General features: G+C 38.5%; 2 protein-coding genes across 3 annotated transcripts in view; one reads left to right on the plus strand and one right to left on the minus strand.

Annotated features, from left to right (window-relative positions):
- LOC131198559 (zinc finger protein 135-like) overlaps positions 1–5,998 on the plus strand; it is a 47,732-nt gene extending 41,734 nt beyond the window's left edge. For both annotated transcript variants that reach the window (XR_009155111.1, XR_009155112.1), the window contains one exon: positions 5,736–5,998. The gene's annotated coding sequence lies outside the window, so the exon portion shown is untranslated. The remainder of the gene's footprint in view (positions 1–5,735) is intronic.
- CRHR1 (corticotropin releasing hormone receptor 1) overlaps positions 1–21,147 on the minus strand; it is a 30,222-nt gene extending 9,075 nt beyond the window's left edge. The window contains exons 1-7 of the mRNA XM_058183349.1: positions 21,048–21,147; positions 15,785–15,870; positions 11,632–11,738; positions 11,373–11,493; positions 8,368–8,521; positions 6,974–7,034; positions 2,758–2,830 (exon numbers count right to left, since the gene is read on the minus strand). Coding sequence (XP_058039332.1) covers positions 2,758–2,830; positions 6,974–7,034; positions 8,368–8,521; positions 11,373–11,493; positions 11,632–11,738; positions 15,785–15,870; positions 21,048–21,057 — 612 coding nt within the window. The 5' untranslated portion in view covers positions 21,058–21,147. The remainder of the gene's footprint in view (positions 1–2,757; positions 2,831–6,973; positions 7,035–8,367; positions 8,522–11,372; positions 11,494–11,631; positions 11,739–15,784; positions 15,871–21,047) is intronic.
- Positions 21,148–22,115: the final 968 nt, after the last annotated feature.

A 22,115-nucleotide genomic window follows, 5' to 3' on the forward strand; every position in this document is an offset into this window, starting at 1 on the left:
GCGGTCACTCATGCCCTCGTAACTTCCGCCTGGATTATTGCAATGCTCTCTACATGGGGCTGCCCTTGAAGTGCACCGGAGGCTGCAGTTAGTCAGAATGCAGCTGCGCGGGTAATAGTGGGAGCAACTCGTTGCTCCCATGTAACACCTCTCCTCGCAGTCTGCACTGGCTTCCTGTGGTCTTCGGGTGCGCTTTAAGATTTTGGTCACCACCTTTAAAGCGCTCCATGGCTTAGGACCCGGGTACTTATGGGACCGCCTGCTGTTACCGTTGCCTCCCACCGACCCGTGCGCTCTCACAGAGGGCCTTCTCAGGTGCCGTCCGCCAAACAATGTCGGCTGGCGGCCCCAGGAAGGGCCTTCTCTGTGGGAGCTCACGCTCTAGAATGAGCTTCCCCTGGTTTCGTCAAGTGCCTGATCTTGGACCTTTCGCCGTGAGCTGGCACTTATTTATTCAAGCGGGACTGGCCTAAAATTTTATTGGGTTAAAATTTTATTGGGTTATTTATATTTTAATATTTTAATTCGTTTTAAATCTGGCCACTTTATAATATGTTTGTTTTAATCTCTTTTAATATTGATACTGTGATTTTTTACTTGGCTGTACACCGCCCTGAGTCCTTCGGGAGAAGGGCGGTATAAAAATTGAATAAAATAAATAAAAATAAATAGTGTCTTTTATGCTCTGCATCATCTATGAATATACAATATGATACAAAATTCTTGGCACAGTTTTAGAACTGGTTCTTTATAATTTTGGCTATGTTAAAGAACAATATACAAGTTGCTCCTGGGTCTCTTCTTTAGATTACATTGAATGACCTGACCGAAGCAGGATAAAATACCTGGGTCATATTTAGTGCTAAATTTTGGGTTAGCATCATGTTTAAAAGCTGAATGGAGAATTGAAATCTTAGGCAGGATTCTACCCTATTCCCTTTCTTCTTCCCATGAGAAAGTATTAAATTAGCATTCAATCTCTTGTCCTGTCTTATGTTACATAGGAAGCAGAAGATCAGTGCCTAAATTACCCATCAATATATTCTGAATTGTTTAGTATATTTTAAACCATACCTTCTGCTTTATACAGAACACCAAACCATTGGGGATTACGGAAGCTATAGGCCCCTATTTAAAAAGCTTTCATTTGAGGAAAGTTGCTTTGAGGAATGGAATTGAAACAACTTTGGATTGAAAGACCTTCCGGAGATAGATTGCTGTAATTTCTAGTTGAGGATCTTGTGTCCTCTTGCCTCTATCAATTCAAGTAAAATTTAATACTCAGATTCGGAAACAATAATGACCACAGCTCACAGAGCGCAGAAACCACTGCAATATCTCTGTATGCCTGGCATCAGCATCTAACAATACAATCACTTCCCACTTTCTCCCCAGGACTCTGCATTGACCAAGGTTGCAACAGAGATATGGTTAGGTTAATAAGGCAGTGGCTATTATCCTCATCAAAGAACATTATTAGCAGGCTTGCTGGGAATGGGGAATGTGTGTGAAGTATGCTGTGTTCAATTGATACTGTGGTGATAGGGTGAGAGAAATTGGCAGGGAAGTACAGCAGCAGGACAAAAATGGAGTGGAAAGAGGAGGGACGGGAAGAAAGAAGGAATAAAAGAAAACTGTAATTCAAGAGACGTGTCACTCTTTTGTTGTTACTTTAAGATAGCAAAATGTTACACTCTTTGGAGGAGATCTCTCTACTCCTGTAACACTTGTCTTGTGGAAATGATTACCCACAAGGACAGAAATCCTTGGACTTCTTCAGTTCTCCTTTTTTCCATGACTGAAAAAATAGTTTGGTATTCTTAGTGGACAAGTGGCTTCCGAGAAAAGTTTTAGTGCTCACTTTGTTTCTCGCCCAACCTACCAACACTAATAAAATTAGGTCTCTCTGTCATGAGAGTAAAACAGGAAGGAAGAAAAGCAACCTGAGAATAACTCCTAATAATAATAATAATAATAATAATAATAATAATAATAATAATAATAATAATAATAATAATAATAATAATAATAATAATAATAATTTAATTTTTATACCGCCCTTCTCCCGAAGGACTCAGGGCGGTGAACAGGCAAATAAAATAATACGATACATTTCAATAAAAACACTATTTAAAAAACTTATTCCAATAGCCTAAATTTAAAATACAATACAAAATATAAAATAAACCCCAATAAAATCCATATTTAAAAAACCCTATTAAGCCAGTCCTGCTCGAAAGAATAGATATGTTTTAAGCTCGCGGCGAAAGGTCCGGAGGTCTGGAAGTTGTCGAAGTCCTGGGGGAAGCTCATTCCAGAGGGTAGGTGCCCCCACAGAGAAGGCTCTCCCCCTGGGGGGTCGCCAGCCTGCACTGTTTGGCTGATGGCACCCTGAGGAGGCCCTCTCTGTGGGAGCGTACTGGCCGGTGGGAGGCATGTGGTAACAGAAGGCGGTCCCGAAGATATCCCGGTCCTATGCCTTGATGCAAAGCAAGTCAAAATATTATTTTTCCAGTATGAAAGTGTAAAGAATTACATTCAGGACAACCAGAGGCATAGCAGAATGGGGCTAAAACTTTTGAGAGTTGAACAAGAGAGAGAAATCAGTTTGCACATTTTTCTGCTACTAATAATTAACTGATCCTGCCAGATCTCTTTCTTTCATTCATAATTACTGTATTGGGAATGCTCTTCTCTTTTGCCTCTGGTCACCCTGGAAAACTGTGGCATTGTATAGGAGGGGGCTTCCATTCTTACCAGCAGCACCAGTATCATCGGACCTTGATAGATGTAATCAGTGTAAACTCCTGCACGCTTTCCAAACCAGCACCTGCAAGTTAAAACACAAATAGATAAATCAGTGTTTTCAAACTTGGCATTTTTAAGAAATGGGGACTCTAATTTTCAGAATTCAGGTGGGCAATTCTGGGAATTGAAGTCCACTCATGTTAAAGTTGCCAAGTTTTAAAAACACTGAGATAAATAATGTTGAGGGCTTGACTTTAAATATACGTGAAGCAGAGATAGAGTTCAAGACCCAAATACATATTTTGTTTCAGCTTTGTGAAATAATAATACTTACAACCTGTCCAATCGTATAAACAGAAAAACACTCTGGTTGCTGGGTGCCTTTTGATGTTCTACAATTAGCCCCTCTCCAGAGAGGCAAGGCAAAGAAAAATAATTTTTGATTAATTCATAGTCTACTGACACCTCTACTCCAAAGTCATAATTTGCTCTAGGAGAGAATTTCATTATAGTCCAGAATATATTTTTTTTAAAAAAATCAGTAATTTTATTTTTGTAACAAAACAATCTTCAATCTTCAAAAAACTTTAGAAAAATTAAATACAATCTATTGACCACCTTGAGTTATTTATAAACAAGGTGAAATTGAAAAAAATTAAATAAAAATATTAATTAAGGGGCAAAGTTTACCTTATATTTTATGTTTATCAGTAGATACTGGCTTACCAATAAATTCACTACTATTACAATAGTCCAGAATTCTTATGTGTGATAAAATATTTGTTTAATCATTTTATTAAAAGCTAAGCACTTCCAATTGCTGAACTTTGCAAGCATGGCAACTTCTCCCCCACTAAATCCTTTTGAAATCACAGGAAAACATCCTGTATTGTTGAAAAGTACATGTTGTAAAGTACACAGCAAGAAAAATAGTATCTGCTGAGAATAAGGTGCATCATTAGTCAATAAGGACATTTGGAATGCTAAGAAGATGTGCTCAGGCAGATATTAATTTCTGGTTTTCCTTCTGGTAGAAGAGAGATAGCCAGTCAAAAAGCACTCGTCTACTAGAAAGTAAACTAGAGAAGTAGATTCCAAACAGCCCTTTCATTACCCAGGTCATCACTTCTTTTGAAGGTCCCAAAAACTTTTGTATCACTTCTAATTTCTAAGAATGCTTTATGGGACCAAGAGGCTTTCTGTTAAATAAAGATGTTTTTTGGCATGGATCCAGCAGCACCAAGATACCTGTGGAAATATAATTGCCTTTTTCAATGTATAATATTCTGCACTGTCCTGTTTTACTTTCACTGGGGGTAGGTTATTCCTACTGAAAAAGTTAACGGTACTATCCATCCTATTCTGATAAGCAAAACTTCCAATAAATCCTGTAGAGGTCAAATCACATCATTAAATATGGGTTAAAATGCTTTTAGCTGCCAGTGCCTATGTTTTTTCTTTGGACTGTATTATGGAGGAGGGGGAGCAATATTAACTCACCTTTTCCTGTGGCCTCCAATTCTTATGTATCAATCAGGTCCTTTACTCCTGCAGTTTCTCAAGCACTCATACAGATGAAGTTTACTAGCCAATGTCTTCAAAGTGCCTATGTTTGCCTTTGCTGTGCCTTTGCAGAGAAAGTTGCATACCTTTTATCACAAATGAGGACTGCTTTTTAAGCATCTTGAAGCTGATTGCAAGACTGTAACCTGGATTCAGTCATGACCTCAGTTAGGAATTAGCATGGAAATGAAAACCAGGGCTGGCAATTAAGGTAAAAGGTGGCAGCCTGAAATCAATCCTGTTTGTCTGCTTGATTAATTATTATGGAATAGGCTTGCCAGGAGACTGCTAAGTCTGCCATTATCAAATCCTTGGGAATGGAGGCCAAGGGCATAGGGAAAACACCTTATCTGCTCTTGTTAAATTAGAATATTGTTTAAATGAATGGAGTCTCCCCTTTTGAGTTTCATTAGAGGTACTTGGTCTGTCTGGTCTGTTACTCTTTTTCTGGCTGAATTCTAGTTTGTGATTGAATGATATACTTTTTTTTTCTTTTCAAAATTTGTTCGGTTTTCATTAACCATTCCACTTTTGCTAGCCACAGTCACAAAGAACCTCACAGCACCTTGAAACTTGACCAACTGTGCAAGCCCTAATAATGAGGGCTGAATTAGATTGGGATATTGAAGCTCCAGGCTTAGATCCTTATAGGTTTTTTAAAAGCAGCAGCAGCAGGGTGTATAATTAACAGTGAAGGAGAAAAGAAGTTAGATTTACGCCATGATATTTGAAGTGAAGAAAAGATTGACCCTTCCTTGCCTGTATCATTTTTGCCCTTCAGGGAAAACACAATACAGTGTCTCAAGCTTATTTGTTTTAATGAGACCAGAATCTTGCTTTACTACAGTAAACAAAGACTTATAAGATTACGTTCCTGAATTTGGAAAGTAAGGAACTACATATTTGAGCTAAAGCACCCAAGCAACCCCAGAGGCAACAAATCAAGTATCTTTAGAAAATCCGAACTGTAACTTCTATAATCCCCTACTATCAGCAATGCAAGTTGAAGGTGATAAGAGCTGCAGTCCTAAAGAGTAGATTTCCTATTCCACCACAGGACTTATGCCATAGATCATGTGTGTCACGTTGCCTTTATGAGACGTATTGCAATATTTTTTTCCTTTGTGGAGCTGGGTTGGGCATGGCATGTACGTGACGCATCTGGCCCGTGGATTGCCAATTTGACACCCTTGCAAGATGTTGCTATTTCTCCTCTACTGCCATCTTAAAAGAGGCAAAGTACTAAAGAGTACTAGAATATACTAAATACTTATTTGTATCTAATTGTGATATTTATATCACAGAGAAACAAAGCAGACAGAGTTACAGCTGTGTTACGTGTCAGAAAGCTGAAGGAAGCGGAGAAAATATTAGTGAGTTAATATATGTTGTATATTATGATACATAATTCTTTATTTACACAGCAAATCTGCAATATGGATTGGTGTGAGAAGTAGCAACTTGATTTATTTTGTGCCATCAAATCAGTATCAACTCAGAGCAACTACATCAAGAGTTTTTCTACAGGATAATCTGTCTCTAACATATTCCTTCAGGTTTTCCATTGTTACATCTATTCTCTCTGTAAATTAGTCCATCCACCATGATATTCAACTTTTCCATGAGAGCTACTATAGATCCTTGCATAATGTGTCCAAATGTATAATAAATTGAGCCTAAATCATGAGTGAAAATCCATTTGTTTGTTTTCTTGGCTGTCCATGGTATTCTCAAAAGTCTTCTCCAACATTAGAGTTCAAAAACATCAATACTTTTCACATTCTGCTTCTTCAATGTAGCAGCTAGAAAGACCTATGAAATAGCTTTAATAGAGCAAGATATTTTTTTCAGTTAGAGATTATATTCCCTGCTACATCTGAACATAATAATCATACTGTGGAAATTCCTCTTTCTATGTAACTTGAAAAAGGAATTCTTTAAATGTTTTTGTATTTACTTTGCATTATTTTAATGTTCTGTTTGTTGTTTTATTTTGTATGCTATAAAATTTTATCTATGCTGTAAAATTTTATTGTATTTTTAACTGATTAACTGTAAAGCAATTACAATTCTTTTAACAGAAGCAGGTGCAGTATAAACATTACGATATTGCACTAGAAACCAGGGCAATCAAGTTCATATCCATTCTTCTGAATGAAAATTTATTAGGTAAATTGCAGTATGTCACTTACTGTCAGCTCAGCCTACCTAACAGGGAGGAAATGATGGGAGATCTCCATGTAAGCTACCTTCATCTCTTGGAGCAAAGGCAGCATATACATGTAATATATTTATAAACAGGCTGTGCCCTCATTAAGTAGAGTTCTACTTGGACATTGCAATCCAAGGCAACTTCTGATTTGCAGGCAACCTGAAAATAGAAAAACCTACATTTTGCATAGATAAATTGCTTTGGTCAGAGTCATGCATCGACAAAGAGGTGGGAGAAAAGAGGTAACCAGTATGAATAAGAGGAGGCCTGTTAGTAGGGCTACTTTCCCCTCCTACCTAACCTTCTGAAATAATTTCAGATTGTTCTTGATTGCAAAATGATTCATGCTTCTTGGATGCCAGCAGGGCACCCACCCACTGTATGGTAACACAAGCTTGATTTGGAAGTCATTACCATAGTAGCAGAAAAGTGGATGTGGGATTGACTTACTTTTCGTTGTCATAGTAGAGTTTTCCAGTGGCCCAGGCAACAATGATGGGGAAAGGGATGCCTGTGAATGGAACAAGTAGTTTTAGTGGTGCCATCACACATGATCCAGCAACAGGTTGAACATGAAAGGATCCAGCTTCATCCACAAAACCAACCAGAAATCTCACTATTTCCTAAACCAGGACATTTTGCTCCCAAGGTTGAAGCAGCATATGAAAACTCAATCCAACATAAAATGTGCCAAAAGCCAGTAAAATTATTGTAGCAGTTATGATGGTATATCTCCCCCATCTGAGCAGTAAACCTTTTTTCTTTTCATGGCATGAAAAGGGGCTTTTTCAAGACTTTCCCGAATGATAGGACTGAGCTAGATGTTCTGGGGCAGTTTCTGGATGTTCTGAATACACTGAATCTGTGCAAATTGATTATGTGCTATCAAGCCAGTGTTGACTCTTGGCAACCACCAAGATTAATTTATGATTCTGAGTTTACTCTCATATTGTGTTTCTAATACCAATGCAGAAAAGCAGTTCCTTGAACGTTTAAAAAGCTGCTGTACTTTATTTCAATAGGGACTTATAATTTATTCATTGGTTTATTTATTTCTTCAATTTATAAAGCTGTCAACTTGCCACTCTGAGTGGCTTTACAAAAGTATTAAAAGCATCCAAACAGAAACAAAACCCACAGCAATAAAACAACTGTACCCAGGAAACACAGGCTCCCATTATACCTAGTCTAGAACATTCACATATCACCCTAGGGTCTGTGGGATAGTAGGATCAAGACCATATGAATATCAGTATCTTATCATGATTCAACCACAGAATCTATTTTTATTTCTCAGTATCAGCAGTAAAAGTAACATGATACATTATTTCTGAATTTTTGTAGTGGCAAAATTGGGACCAGAATTTGAATAGTAATAAAGATGACGTGTTCCATAGGTGGGTAAAGTTCTACTAGACAAACAGAAGCAACTATTTTGTATGGTGGATGGTGGATATTAAGAGGCAGCAGCAAATGTTTCAAAAGAGTTGCTCTTCACTTCAGGCTATGAAATGTCTTGGGGCATCCCTTTGCAGGGATGCCCCAACTTAGAGTAATAAAGATTATAACATCTTCCCCAACAGGTGCCTTCCAGAATTTTTAACCTCCCCTCCTCCTGTTACTCAATTGTTATGCTAGTTCAGGTATGATTAAATTAAAAAATAATACAGTGATGCCCCTATATATTTCTTTGTTCTACCAGATATCACTTGATGGGTTGAGTTCTCTTCCTGTCTGTGCCAATTGGATACATTGAGGGAATTCATTTCAGGAGAGGCCTCCTATCATCCAACAAGCTTACTTAGATGCACCAACCCCCTCCCACTCTTCTCCTTGCCACTCACACCAGCCGAGACAGATGAACATCCACTTCCGCAGCTTGTCTGTCGAATAGGTGAGAACAATAGCAGTGTGCAGATAGCATCCTTCACCAAACATCCAGAAGAAGTTAGTGACATGGAAATAGTTGTAAGCAGCTGTGACAAGACGGCACCATGGCTACAGTGTGAAGGACAAGAAGAATTAATTAATGAGAGTTCTAGGAAGCTTCTGGTTAGGCAGCTGATTAAGAACCATTAAAGGTTCTTTACCAATATGGTAAAGGATTAAGGATCTATTATGCTTAATGTGTGATAAAAGATCAAGATCACCAGTAGCCATGGATGTCCATGGAACAACCAAGCCCATTGTTGTATCTCAGCTAGGGTTGTTGTTATCGGGAAAATTAGAGGAGGAGTGCTCCATATTTTCTTTTAGTTAACAAATAAAGGCAATTTAAACAAAGTCTATCCTTAATCAAGCTGTTATACAGTTTCATATACCCTGCCAATATGTGAAATTCATTGAATGTCCTCCTTCTGCTGAACTGTCCCATTACCATAGGCAGGCATTGTAGGATATATTATCTAAAATGCACCAAATTAAGGAAGTTTATGTTGGGTATAAAAAGCCCTATCTACATTGTTTCTAACTATAGCTCTTTCATAATGCTCCAGACCGAGGTGAAATCTACTTACCTTCCTTACTGGTCCAGAAGTGCATGCGCCGTGTCACATGCGCAGAAGGTAAAAGATACATTACTTCATGGTTAAAAGCAGGAAGTAATGACACCTGGGCGGGTGGGCGGAGCTTTGCTCCGCCATTGCTACTGGATCACCGAACTACTGGCCATGATCGCTACCAGATCGCGCAATCCAGTCTGATCCGGGAGCATTTCACCCCTGCTCCAGACTAGCAACAATTTGACTAAACATTTTGGAAAGCATCTCTTACCGTATTTTGCTGATCAGACTAATAAAGAGATACCAAGTTAGAACTGTCAGAATTTACAATAAAAATATTTCTTTCTCCTCTTTTTTGTTACTTTGAAACTAAGCATTAAAACACTAATAACATAACTTATTATTTTCTAGTTTTGTTTTTATTATTATTCTATTTTTCTGTATAAAAGTTTGAAAGGTTTATATTTGTCCTGTGCCAATCATTCTGCTTACATTCAGTAATATGCCTGGAATTTAAATGTGCTGGAGTTGCTTTTTTACAGTTTAAATCGTGCAACTTTCCTAAAATTTGTTTTATAACAAGATTACTGTAAACCACCGAAACTGCTGAGTGGAATGTCATGTCTAGGAAACAGCAACCTCATATGAATGAGCCAATCATTTAAAAGGAGTGCAGTGCTACATAAGAAGGAGTTATACTATCTGGCCAAAAATTATGAGCCAAGAGGGAAGACATGTCACATTTCAAATTGGAGGTTTTAAGCATGGGGAAAACAGCACTAACATCTAAAATAAAGTGTTGGCTTATCTTAGACGGCAAAAGGCAGGAAAATTAAGTGGGTCTAAAAATAAGAAACAATCTTCATCTATTTATCAAAAATTAGATAGATTCCTACAAAAAGCATGTTTTGAAATTTGTAAAATAAATAAATAAATAAATCACGTTTCCTAGTTTTACTGCAATGCAAACAGTTTTATGAGCTTGACACCCAGCAGTGTTTGCAGAGGAGCAGGAAAATTGTCAAGAAGACTTGCGGCAGTGCAACTGAAGTCCTGCCCCTTTGTACGTGTGATTGCTACCACAACTAGCATATTGGGTTTTTTGACTCTTATTAGACACAGGTACCTAGAGCAAAAGATTAGGCTGTTATTTCAGGTTGATATGATATGTTCCACAGATTCTTTACTGAAACATACAGAACAGGAGTAGGGAACATATAGTCCTCCATTTATTGTTGGACTTTATCTTCATTTAGGCCAATGGTCACGTACACAGGGAAGTGCAACCTATCAAATTTGGAAAAGCCATAGGCTTTTTACGCCCATACAGAGATGTCTGATTCAACCATTTATGCTGTCACATTGCAATCCATCAAATTCTGCCTTTAAAAATAAAAATAGGCAGCCAGCCTGTAATGAATTAAGCCATTTGTGTATGGGCTCTACCAAGCTTTCTGAAGAACATCATGCCCCAGACTTTTAAAACATAGGCATAGCCAGAACCAGATTTTCGGTGGGGAAATCAGGATCCTAAAGGGTAGAATGTTTATATTAAGCTCCTGCAAGGTTAAAGCAGCAGTTTAACCTGATTAAGACCCTCCCCACATGCAAAACAGAAAGAAAGTAACCATAGCTGTTGATTCCACGCATTCTGAGGGTGCATGTAGACCATGGGCTATATTAGTAAACTGCTGGGCTAGTTATACTACACTGTTTCTGTCTCTCCAGAGATTTTTCCCAGCTAATCCCAAAAATTCAAACTAGAGTTTTGGCCAGTGGTGGGATCCAAATAATTTAACAACTGTTTCTCTGCCAATAATGACCAGCTGGGTAGTCATGGCTCAGTGGTCATGTGACCATGTGGGCATGACCAACTCAACGTCACGTCGATGGGCGCTTTCTATTTAGCTGTTAACAATGTAATAAGGGTTAACCAGAGAGGCAGTTTCTGTAAGCAGGGCAATAAAGATTAGGCTAGAAAGAATACCAGAATGTTTCCTTCCTGCCTTCCTTACAGGATTAGCTCTGTAAGGTTGAAAAAAATAAAAGGAGATTTCTTCCAATAACTGGTTAGAAATTTAACAACCGGTTCTCCTGAATAGGTGTGAACTGGCTGAATCCCACCACTGGTTTTGGCATAAGCAATCTGTCCTTTGCCACCACAAGCTAATTAGAAGCTTCACTATCAGTAGTATCTTTAAAGTCCATAGTGCTTTCCAGTATAGTTTTATGATCTTTTAAAGGTTTGATTTTCACAACAGTCTAAGAAATCAAGACCTCAAAAAAACCCTGAAGTTTCTCAAATTGTACTTTAAAGTAATTTTGTGCCAAACTGTGCTTAAACCTACCACATTGCTTTCATGCACTTCTGGATTCATGGTGAGTTGTACCACAAACCATGTGGCATTCCTCAAGATGAAAGCAGTGATCAGATTCCAGTGGATAATATTTCGTAAGCATCGTATACTCCTGCAGGAGAAAAGAAACCACTCAGTGTACAGTGTAGGCACAGTGTAACTAAGACACCAAAAATACACGTATTCCAGCTGTCAAGTTTCAAAGGAGAATATTTTCATCTGATGATCCTATAACTCCATGCATACTCACCGAAGTCGCATGAAGAGGACAAAAGCTGCCAGCAATGCCCCCAAAGAAATGCAGTGTCCAAGGTAATTAATCACAACAGCAATGTGATAATGCAGTTTGCTTCTCTTCTACAACAGGAAAGACACAAGAGGAGTCTATGAAATATGTAGGAAATAAGACAAGAATATGATTCTAGAACTATGGTGGTGAACCTATGGCATGAGTGCTGTAAGTGCATGCAGAGCCATATCTGTGGGCACACGAGTGTTGCCCTAGCTCAGCTCCAGCGTGTATGTGCGTGCCAGCCAGCTGATTTTCGGGCCTTCTGGGCACACCAGAAAATGGGAAATGGGCCATTTCCAGCCTCCAACCTGTTTTTGCCCTCCCCAGGCTCCAAGAAAGCCTCTGGAACCTCAGGAGAGCGAAAAAAGGCCCACCATGCCATCGTGTGATAAAAGCTGGGGAAGCCAGGGGGTCGTGCACGCATGCGCAAGGGAGAGGGGTGCATTGAATTATGAGTATGGGCACACGCGCACATGACCCCCCACGCTCCCCCCACTTTTGGCACGCAACGGCAAAAAGGTTAGCCATCACTGTTCTAAAATATGGTGATGAATAGAGTGATGATTATATGGTCACCAATCTTTACTTCAAAATTTCTGAGCGCCTGGTTCAGAGCCAAAGAAAATGAGCCAAACCTAAAACTGAAATCCCAAAGAATAACTACTGGTAGTAAAGAATTTAGCATCAGTGAGAACAAGTAGAAAAGATAAATCAAGGCCAAAGAATCAGATTTTTATTGAGCTTTCTCTGACCCCCAACACTGATTGCTTGTGAAGGGCTGAGATCAGCAATGTAATGACTCGGCTACCCCACTGATGATACAAATAATTTTACAGGCAATATTTTATTGGGAGCAGCATTAGCAACTGCCCTCTAAGCATTATCTGCTTGCTAACTCATTCAATAGCAATTAATTCTATAGCTTAACTATGCATCGTGGAAAGAAGGATGTTTTTCCTGGATTGTTTCCCAAGCTCTGGTAAAATTGATTAGCAGAAGCTTCAAGATTAACTATGTGCAATCATACCAATGAAAGAAAACAATGTTTTGCTGAAAGACGCATTGGGAAGTGACAGAAGAGGAGCCACAGACAAGAAGAGGAAAGTGCTCAGCAGTCATTTAGAAATGCAGATTAGTGCATGGTGAAGTTCCATCCTTCTAAAAGGTGGCCTTAATAGATCTCAAAAAATAGAAAAGAAGGTGTCTGTGTGTCTGTGTGTATAATTCAGAGTTACTTGCAGCAGTATTCTGTCTAAGATGCTAAAGTCTTTTTTTTGAAAGGGCCAGCTACTTTTCTCCATGTTAATTGCTAATTCACACAGTGGATGCCAGTCTCACAACAGGGCAGTTGGCTAATTTAATTACTTAGTTCTCCTCTCCTGTGATTTCTATCCAAACCCCCAAGGATAGCTAAATTTAATTGCTACAGTGGATATATCATGTTTCCAAGAACCTTGGTTAAATTCTAATTAACTAACAGCCTTCTGGGATTTTCCAGATAATGGCCACACAACAAAAAGGCCTTGCAATACTTCCTTCACCTCCTGCCCTCATGCAGAACCTGTAAAGCCAAGAAATGTTTCCACTCACCATTAGCTCTTGTTCTAGTGACTGACAAACCACCAAAGGCCAACTTCAGTGCAGGAAAGGCCTGAAACAAAAATCCCACGGCTGCCCAACCTCTCCTTAAAAAGCTTCACAGGTGGTTGCCAATATGGCTATAACCTTTTACAAAGTATTAAGTTACCCAAATGATACCTGCCATATCCTAAGGATTCTGCTGCCAGGATGGCCCCAACTATCTGTCCGTACCTTTATTTTTATATTAAACAAGTGGGCACACTTTCAAACAACACTATGCTTTAGCTGTCTATCATTATAAGTAGCTGCGTCCTCTTTGCCGACGATGTTAGATGATTCAACACCACAGACAAATCTATTACCCTTCAAAACGACCTAGATTATGTATCTGAATGGTCAAACAATTGGCAACTCCTGATCTCTGCTAACAAATGTTCAGTCCTGCACATTGGCAATAGAAATAAGAACATCAAATATATGGTGGCTAGAAACAATCTAAAAGTTGACCCACACTCTGTCAAGGACCTAGGAGTACTCATTTCAAAAGATCTAAGCCCCAGAGCTCACTGTAACATTATTGCAAAAAAAAAAAAAGGCATTAAGAGTTGTCAACCTTATTTTACGAAGTTTTTTCTCTGGTAACGCTATATTTCAAATTAGGGCATACAAAACCTTTGCCAGATCTATCCTTGATTACTGCTCACCTGCCTGGAATCCTCATTGTATTTCAGACATCAATATATTAGAGAGGGTCCAGAAATATTTTACTAGAAGAGTACTCAAATCCTCTGCTCGAAATAAAATTCCTTATACCAGCAGGCTTAAAATTTTAGGCCTGTATAGCCTTGAACTACGCTGTCTATGTTCTAACTTAAGCTTAGTACACAAGATTATTTACCATAATGTCCTACCTGTTAATGAATACTTTAACTTCAGCTGTAATAACACAAGGGCTAGCAATAGATTCAAACTCAATGTAATTTGCTCTAATCTTGATTGTAGGAAATATGACTTCTGCAATAGAGTAGTAAATGTCTGGAACTCTCTACTTGATCCTATTCTTAGTCTCTTTAACCCCCATACCTTTTATCTTAAACTGTCTACCATGGACCTTTGACGTTTCTTAAGAGGTCCATAAGGGGGCGTGCATAAGCACACACCATGCGTACCATCCCTGTCCCACTGTCCTCATTTATATATACTCATTTTATGTGTTTATGGCTATATTTTGCTTATTTATATCCTTTTATTTGTGCCAAATTCTTTTCATGTGCCCATGTCTATGTCTATACTGTTACTTGTTTCCTTGTACTTGTTGATAAATAAATAAACAAACAGACAAACAAACCATCAAACAAACAACAAAGGATGCATTTTTGGAAATAAGGAAAATATTGGAAACAGAATGCTTATTCTTTAAAATTATTATTTTTTAAAAATAACCCTAACCCTAACCCAATTTGAGATGGAAATATTTGTGAGCATTGTATATAATCCCAGACATTGGGGATCCCAGACCTCTACACTCAATGTTTAAAATCTCAAATTATTTCCATTCCTTGTAAAAAGAATTTCTGCAAATCCCATTACATTTTTATTTTAAAACAAGAATTCTTAGAACCAAAAGATGTAGTTGAAACGATATCTCTCTGCTCCCAGACTAGCATTGTAGCCACTGCACTGCACTGTCTCCCATTTGTACCAATATCAATGTCTAATACTGCCTTCTTTGTTTAATTAAACAGAACAAGTGCATCCTTGATTGAACCTTTAGAATAAAATTTTATGTCTGCATTTACATTTGAGATGTATTCAAGCACACATCCAAATGCACATTGTTTTACCCTTTTTTTTAGTTTTTCTTTTTCTCTTCTGTTTAATTAAATAAACTGAAAACATGAATTGCTCCAATCTGTTCATTGCTAAGATCTATGTACATTCTGAAAATGATTGAGATGAAGAGGCTGTGCTGGCATGAAGTATAAAGCAATTTTTCCAAATAACTTTTGAATGTGCATAACTCCATTGTCCATATTTTTATTAATAAAAGAATAAAAGAATATTATAATTCTGGTCCATTTGCTTCATATAACAGCAATAGCAGTTATACAGATAATCCTCAATTTACAACAGTTTGTTTAATGATCATTTGACCAACGGCACTGAAAAAAAGTGACTTATGACTGTTTTTTATATTTATCACCATTCTGGCGCCTTCATGATCATGTGATCAAAATTCAGATGCTTTATGATGGTTGCAGTGTTTCTTTGTGATCTTTTGACAAGCAAAGTCAATGAGGAAGTCAGATTCACTTAACAATTATGTTGCTAAATTAACAACTGCAGTGATTCATTTAGCAACTGTGGCATGAAAGGTCGTAAAATGGGGCAAGGCTCCCTTAACAACTATCTCACTTAGCAACATAAATTTTGGGCTCAATTGCGGTCGTAAGTCAAGGATTATCCATATACCTGCTCTGTAGCACATTACAGCACCACCTTTATCTGGTTACCATACAATAGTCCTTACCTCCTCATGGAGAATCTCTTGGCACTGGGAATAATTCACACGGGCTGCCCAGGTTCCATTTGCAAAACATTCTCTGTACACATTGTCTTAAAAAGAAAACACAGTGGCAATTGAGTGGTACAAACTGCATGAAACAAACGATGAAAAGAATATTTTATAAAATGAGATATTCTGACTAGGCAAGCGAAAGCATTCTTAGCTGAATCAGCTGGTCTATAGAAAATATTTTTTTTAAGTTGTTCATACATGGGTTTCTTTATATAAAAATAATAGGAGACCGTATAAATTTGCAGAACTAGATCATGTCATTTGTTGTTTTATTAATATTAATTAATCAATATTAATAAATAATAATTATTATAATAAATTAATAATAATAAATTAATAATAATAAATTAATATTAATTTAATACTCCAATTTTGATATGCATGAACAGAAAAAGTTTTTTTATTATTGAGATTATAGGAAAAGTCTGTTCTTGGATTACTGCTGAGTTATTCATATACTTTAGATGCAAATTCTTATTTGATATCTGCCAGAGGCTTGAATGCTATCCCTAATTTAAGACATATGATTAGTTATGATGTTACTTGACCCTTCTTAACAAACTTTGGTCATAGAAAAACATGGCTCAAGATCAATATTTGGTCTTTTCAAAAGTGACAAGAATTCACAAGCAAATAAAACTGGATTTAACAGAATGAGTTAACAGAATGAATTAATTTGAATGAGTCAGGCAAGGACTATTGGATCCATTCCACTCTTACTCACAGGTTTTCTTCTGATCTTTGAATTTTCTCATAAAAGATGGGGTACTTGTGTATACCAATCTTCTGAATTTGATACACTGCAAATGCATCAATTTATAAATCCCATAATTCATCCCTAGCATGAAAGTCCAATAATAAACCTTACTATTCGCCTCGTGAATTTTCCTCATTTCTTCTAATTGCTGTTTATGTCCCACCACAAGCCTGTGTAAATGAGGCATTACGAACTCTAGCTGACCAAATCATGGAGGCTGAAGCCAAACACCCTGATTCACTGGCCATTGTTTTGGGAGATCTAAACAAGGCAAACTTAAGGAAAGAACTACCAAAATACTTTCAGCATGTCAATTGTCCCACCAGAGGCAAGAATACTCTAGACCACTGCTACACAACACTAAAAGATGCCTATCGGTCTTTACCACGTGCAGCTGTAGGACACTCTGATCATTGCATGATTCACCTTGTACCTGCTTACAGGCAAAGACTTAAAGCCATAAAACCAATAATTAAATCAGTGAAAACCTGGACGGAGGAATCAGAATTAAAGCTACAGGCATGTTTTGACTGCACTGATTGGAATATTTTTAAAGATACCTCTGCAGACCTGGATGAACTCACAGATACTGTAACATCATATGTCAGCTTCTGTGAAGACCTATGTACCTACAAGGAACTTGCGAATACACAGTAATAATAAACCTTGGTTTACACCTAAACTTAAGCAGCTACGACATTCCAAAGAGGAAGCCTACAGAAAAGGTGATAAAATGCTGTACAATCAGGCCAGAAATGCACTAACAAGGAGATCAGAGCAAAAAGAAGCTACTCTGAAAAGCTAAAGAATCAATTTTCAGCAAATGAACCAGCAAACATGTGGAAAACTCTTAAAAATATCACCGGCTATGGTAAACCTCCTTCCCAGGCTGAAGGTAATCAACAACTGGCAGATGACCTGAATGAGTTTTACTGCAGGTTTGAAAGGAAACTACAGCCACCTATCTCCACAACCCCATCTCAGACACACCAACAACAGCCAAGCCTCCTACAACTGACCCCATTTCATTGGGTTCACAACCCCTAGTGATCACAGAAAAGGAAGTGCAGGACCTATTTCACAGACAAAAGCCAGGAAAAGCTCCAGGCCCAGACAAGATAACTCCTTCTTGCTTAAAAGTCTGTGCTGACCAATTGGCCCCATCTTCACCCATATTTTCAATAAATCACTAGAGATGTGCTATGTTCCTTCTTGCTTCAAACGCTCTACCATCATCCCAGTGCCAAGAAGCCCACCATCAAGGAACTGAATGACTACAGACCAGTTGCTCTAACATCTGTAGTCATGAAAACCTTTGAAAGGCTAGTGCTTTCCTACCTGAAAACCATCACAATCCGCTGTTAGACCCCTTGCAATTTGCATACCGAGCAAATAGATCAACAGATGATGCTGTTAATATGGCTCTGCACTACATCCTACAACATCTTGAGTCTCCAAAGACCTATGCAAGGGTCCTTTTGTAGACTTTAGTTCAGCATTCAATACCATCATTCCAGACATTCTTCTAACTAAGCTAAACCAGCTACAGGTACCGGAACAGACTTGTAAGTGGATCACAAGCTTCCTAACAAACAGGAAGCAGCAGGTGAAGCTAAGCAAGATCACATCAAATACCTGTACAATTAGCACAGGGCCCCCATGGCTGTGTGCTCTCCCCACTTCTCTTCTCTCTGTATACCAATGACTGCATCTCCAATGATCCATTTGTTAAGCTACTGAAGTTCGCAGATGACACAACAGTGATTGGTCTCATTCGAGACAATGACGAATCCGCATATAGACGAGAGGTCGAACGACTAGCCTTGTGGTGCAACCAAAACAATCTGGAACTGAACACACTCAAAACCGTAGAAATGGTGGTAGACTTTAGGAAAAACCCTTCCATACTTCCACCTCTCACAATACTTGACAACACAGTATCAACAGTAGAAACCTTCAAATTTCTGGGTTCTATCATATCGCAAGATCTCAAATGGACAGCTAACATCAAAACATCATTAAAAAGGACAACAAAGAATGTTCTTTCTGCGCCAACTCAGTAAGCTCAAACTGCCCAAGGAGCTGCTGATTCAATTCTACAGAGGAATTATTGAGTCTGTCATTTGCACCTCTATAACTGTCTGTTTGGTTCTGCAACCCAACAAGAAAAACACAGACTTCAGAGGATAATTAGAACTGCAGAAAAAATAATTGCTACCAACTTGCCTTCCATTGAGGACCTGTATACTGCACGAATCAAGAAGAGGGCCGTGAAAATATTTGCAGATCCCTCGCATCCTGGACATAAACTGTTTCAACTCCTACCCTCAAAACGACGCTATAGAGCACTGCACACCAGAACAACTAGACACAAGAACAGTTTTTCCCGAAGGCCATCACTCTGCTAAACAAATAATTCCCTCAACACTGTCAGACTATTTACTGAATCTGCACTACTATTAATCGTTTCATAGTTCCCATCACCAATCTCTTTCCACTTATGACTGTATGACTATAACTTGTTGCTGGCAATCCTTATGATTTATATTGATATATTGATCATCAATTGTGTTGTAAATGTTGTACCTTGATGAACGTATCTTTTCTTTTATGTACACTGAGAGCATATGCACCAAGACAAATTCCTTGTGTGTCCAATCACACTTGGCCAATAAAATTCTATTCTATTCTATTCTATTCTATTCTATTCTATTCTATTCTATTCTATTCTATTCTATTCTATTCTATTCTAATAAAATGTGGCATAAAAGGGCCACAAAGCGAATGAAGAGATTTTTCAGGATGTAGAACTATATTTAGTATGAAATTCTTATGATACATAATCATATTGCATTCTTTGACAAAATCAGTGCACCAGCGAAATGCTGTAAATACAATTTGGACTTCAGTAAGGCATTTGATAAATTTCATCACAACCTACTACTTGATAAGGTAAAAAATTGTGGATTAGACAGCATAACTACCAAATGATTTCATAACTGGCTGACCAATCACTCTCAGTGTGTCATCCTTAATGGAACTGCATCTACATGGAGGCAGGGGTGAAATCTAAAAATTTTCCCTACTGGTTCTATGTGCGTGGCTTAATTGGTGGGTGTGGCTTGGTGGTCTAGTGACTAAATGGGCATGGCCAATAATAATAAATAATAAAAATAATAAAGTATACAAAACTTGGGAGTGCACCGGTCTACCTTCTTTAAAAATAGAGGCACTGGTCTACTAGCCACTTACAGTGCTGATCAGCTCTAGTGCGGCCCTTTGAAGCGCCATGGCAGTCATTTGAGGCTGTTTGCAGCTATATCACCACCGAGAGCTTCAGGGACAGAGAAGAGGAACAGCGAGACATGGACGGTGGGGGGGGGGCATGGATTTTTGCTACCGGTTCTCTGAACTACCCGCCCCCATCGCTACCGGATCGGGCGATCCGGTCCAAACCGGGAGCATTTCACCCCTGCATGGAGAGCAGTATGCAGTGGGGTACCCCAAAGCTCTGTCTTAGATCCTTTTTAATATCTTCATCAATGATTTAGACAAGGGGATAGAAGGGGAATTCATCAAATTTTCAGATGACACCAAGCTGGCAGGAAGAGCCAAAATTCCAGAAGACAGACTTGGTCTAACAAAATGAAATTCAATGTAGAAAAAAGTAAGGTTTTACATTTAGGCAAGAAAAACCAAGTGCACAAGTATAGAATATCCACAGATTCATCAATAACATTTTTAAAGGAATTCCATTTACCAGAGAAGAAGAAATAATAACTTCCCTTCCTGGACATTCTGATCAGCAGAGATCACAATGGCAAACTAGAAACATAACTCTACAGAAAACCTATCCATACTAACCAGCTTCTCCACTACCAAACCAAAAGCCAAACCTCCCACAAGAGAAGGTTTGCCTTACTGAGAAGGAATGTCTTACTGAACCTCCCGCTAATATAAGGACTTTATTTAGACAAGCCCAAATATACTGCAGCAACCTGGAACAGCAGAAAAAGGAAACAGAGCATTGTATTCCAACAAATATGTATTCCAACAAAACAAAATGAATATCCCAGTCAAACACAACCCTGATGCAGCCTCAATGAAATCGAGTTTTACATCCCTGCACTAGACTATAAACTGAGAGCAAACAGCACTTCTTACTAGCACTTCTTACTTACTAATTTGAGTAATGAAACATCTGCAAGAAAACAAGCAAGCTCAGAGAGACTAAGGACCCCTCATAGGTTAAGCTGAAAGGGAGGGGAAATAATATAGTGTCTTTTTTTTTTTAGATGGTAGCACCTACCCAATCTTGACTGATTTTGAAAACTGCTCAGCAGGGTCACAGACCAGTTAATACTTCAAAGGGAGACCGCCAGAAACAAGCCAGGGCAGTCACCTTGTTTGAAAATCAGAAGCCTATAACTTCCATGTTATAATAAGTTACTTTTTCACCCTTCAGCATTTTTCTTTTAGCATTAGAAATCTCTTCTTCTGGATAAATTCTTGGCTTACTGCATTTTCTCAAGCACTCCAAAAACAATAATGGCAGAGATGGGAGTGTCCTGAAAGCCTAAAGCTTCTTTGTGTGTGTGCGGGGGGGGGGGGAGTGGCGCAGGAGTGCCGCTGCTGCTATTGCCTTTCCTTGAAAGGAGAAAACAAACATTTGATTTCCACCCACAATATAGCTTCATAAAAAGAATAGATGCTACTCCCCCACATTTCAGTCCAAACTTGTCAGTCAAAAAGTTAAGTGAGTATAAGCTACAACCATTCCAGAAAAGACTGTTGAAAAGTGGCAAAAATACAGTAAGGCATGTTATGCAAGAGTGGATGTAGAAGTCAAATATATAAGGGAGGGAGGGAGGGAGTGTTGGTCAGGGAGGGCTGAGGTATATATGTAGATATGGAGTGAAAAGAAGAACATGTGCTGAAGAGCTCTGAGTAGAGGACATTGGGAATGGCCTTGAAGGATGGGAAGAATACAAAGAATACCAAGGAAATGGTCAAATAAGAGGAGCCTGAGACAACTCAAGAAAGTAACATGAGAATACATCTCGATTAGACTCTCCCTCATTCACACAGAGATAAAGGGAGAGGAAAATGCTCAAGATTGGCAAGATTACTATACTCCTATAGTTATTGCAATAAAAGTAGTCCTGACCCAGATGGAACTGATTTCTTAATCTGGTCTATTTTATAGAACTGACAGAATGCCACCAATATACAGTAGACACAGCTAGGGCTCAAAGTGAAAGTACAATAGTCAATATACTTCCCCTCATCCTCATCAAATTGAACCCCCAATGATCACATGGGAAGTGGACCAGTGCTCCTAGCTAAATTCTGCCCAAGCAGCCACTGGAAAGAAAGAGAGCATATTATTTGCTGGAAATGCAGACCTCCCCAGTGCAAAAGCAGAAGATGAGTCTAAAGGCTATTTTTCAGTGTCAACGGGAGGACATGTACACCTTTGTACACGTCTCTTCTCCTCCAGCAAAAGGGATTGGATAGTTTCTACCC

Source organism: Ahaetulla prasina, chromosome 4 (genome assembly GCF_028640845.1).
Source record: "Ahaetulla prasina isolate Xishuangbanna chromosome 4, ASM2864084v1, whole genome shotgun sequence".
In the NCBI taxonomy this organism is placed as follows: Eukaryota; Metazoa; Chordata; class Lepidosauria; order Squamata; family Colubridae; genus Ahaetulla; species Ahaetulla prasina.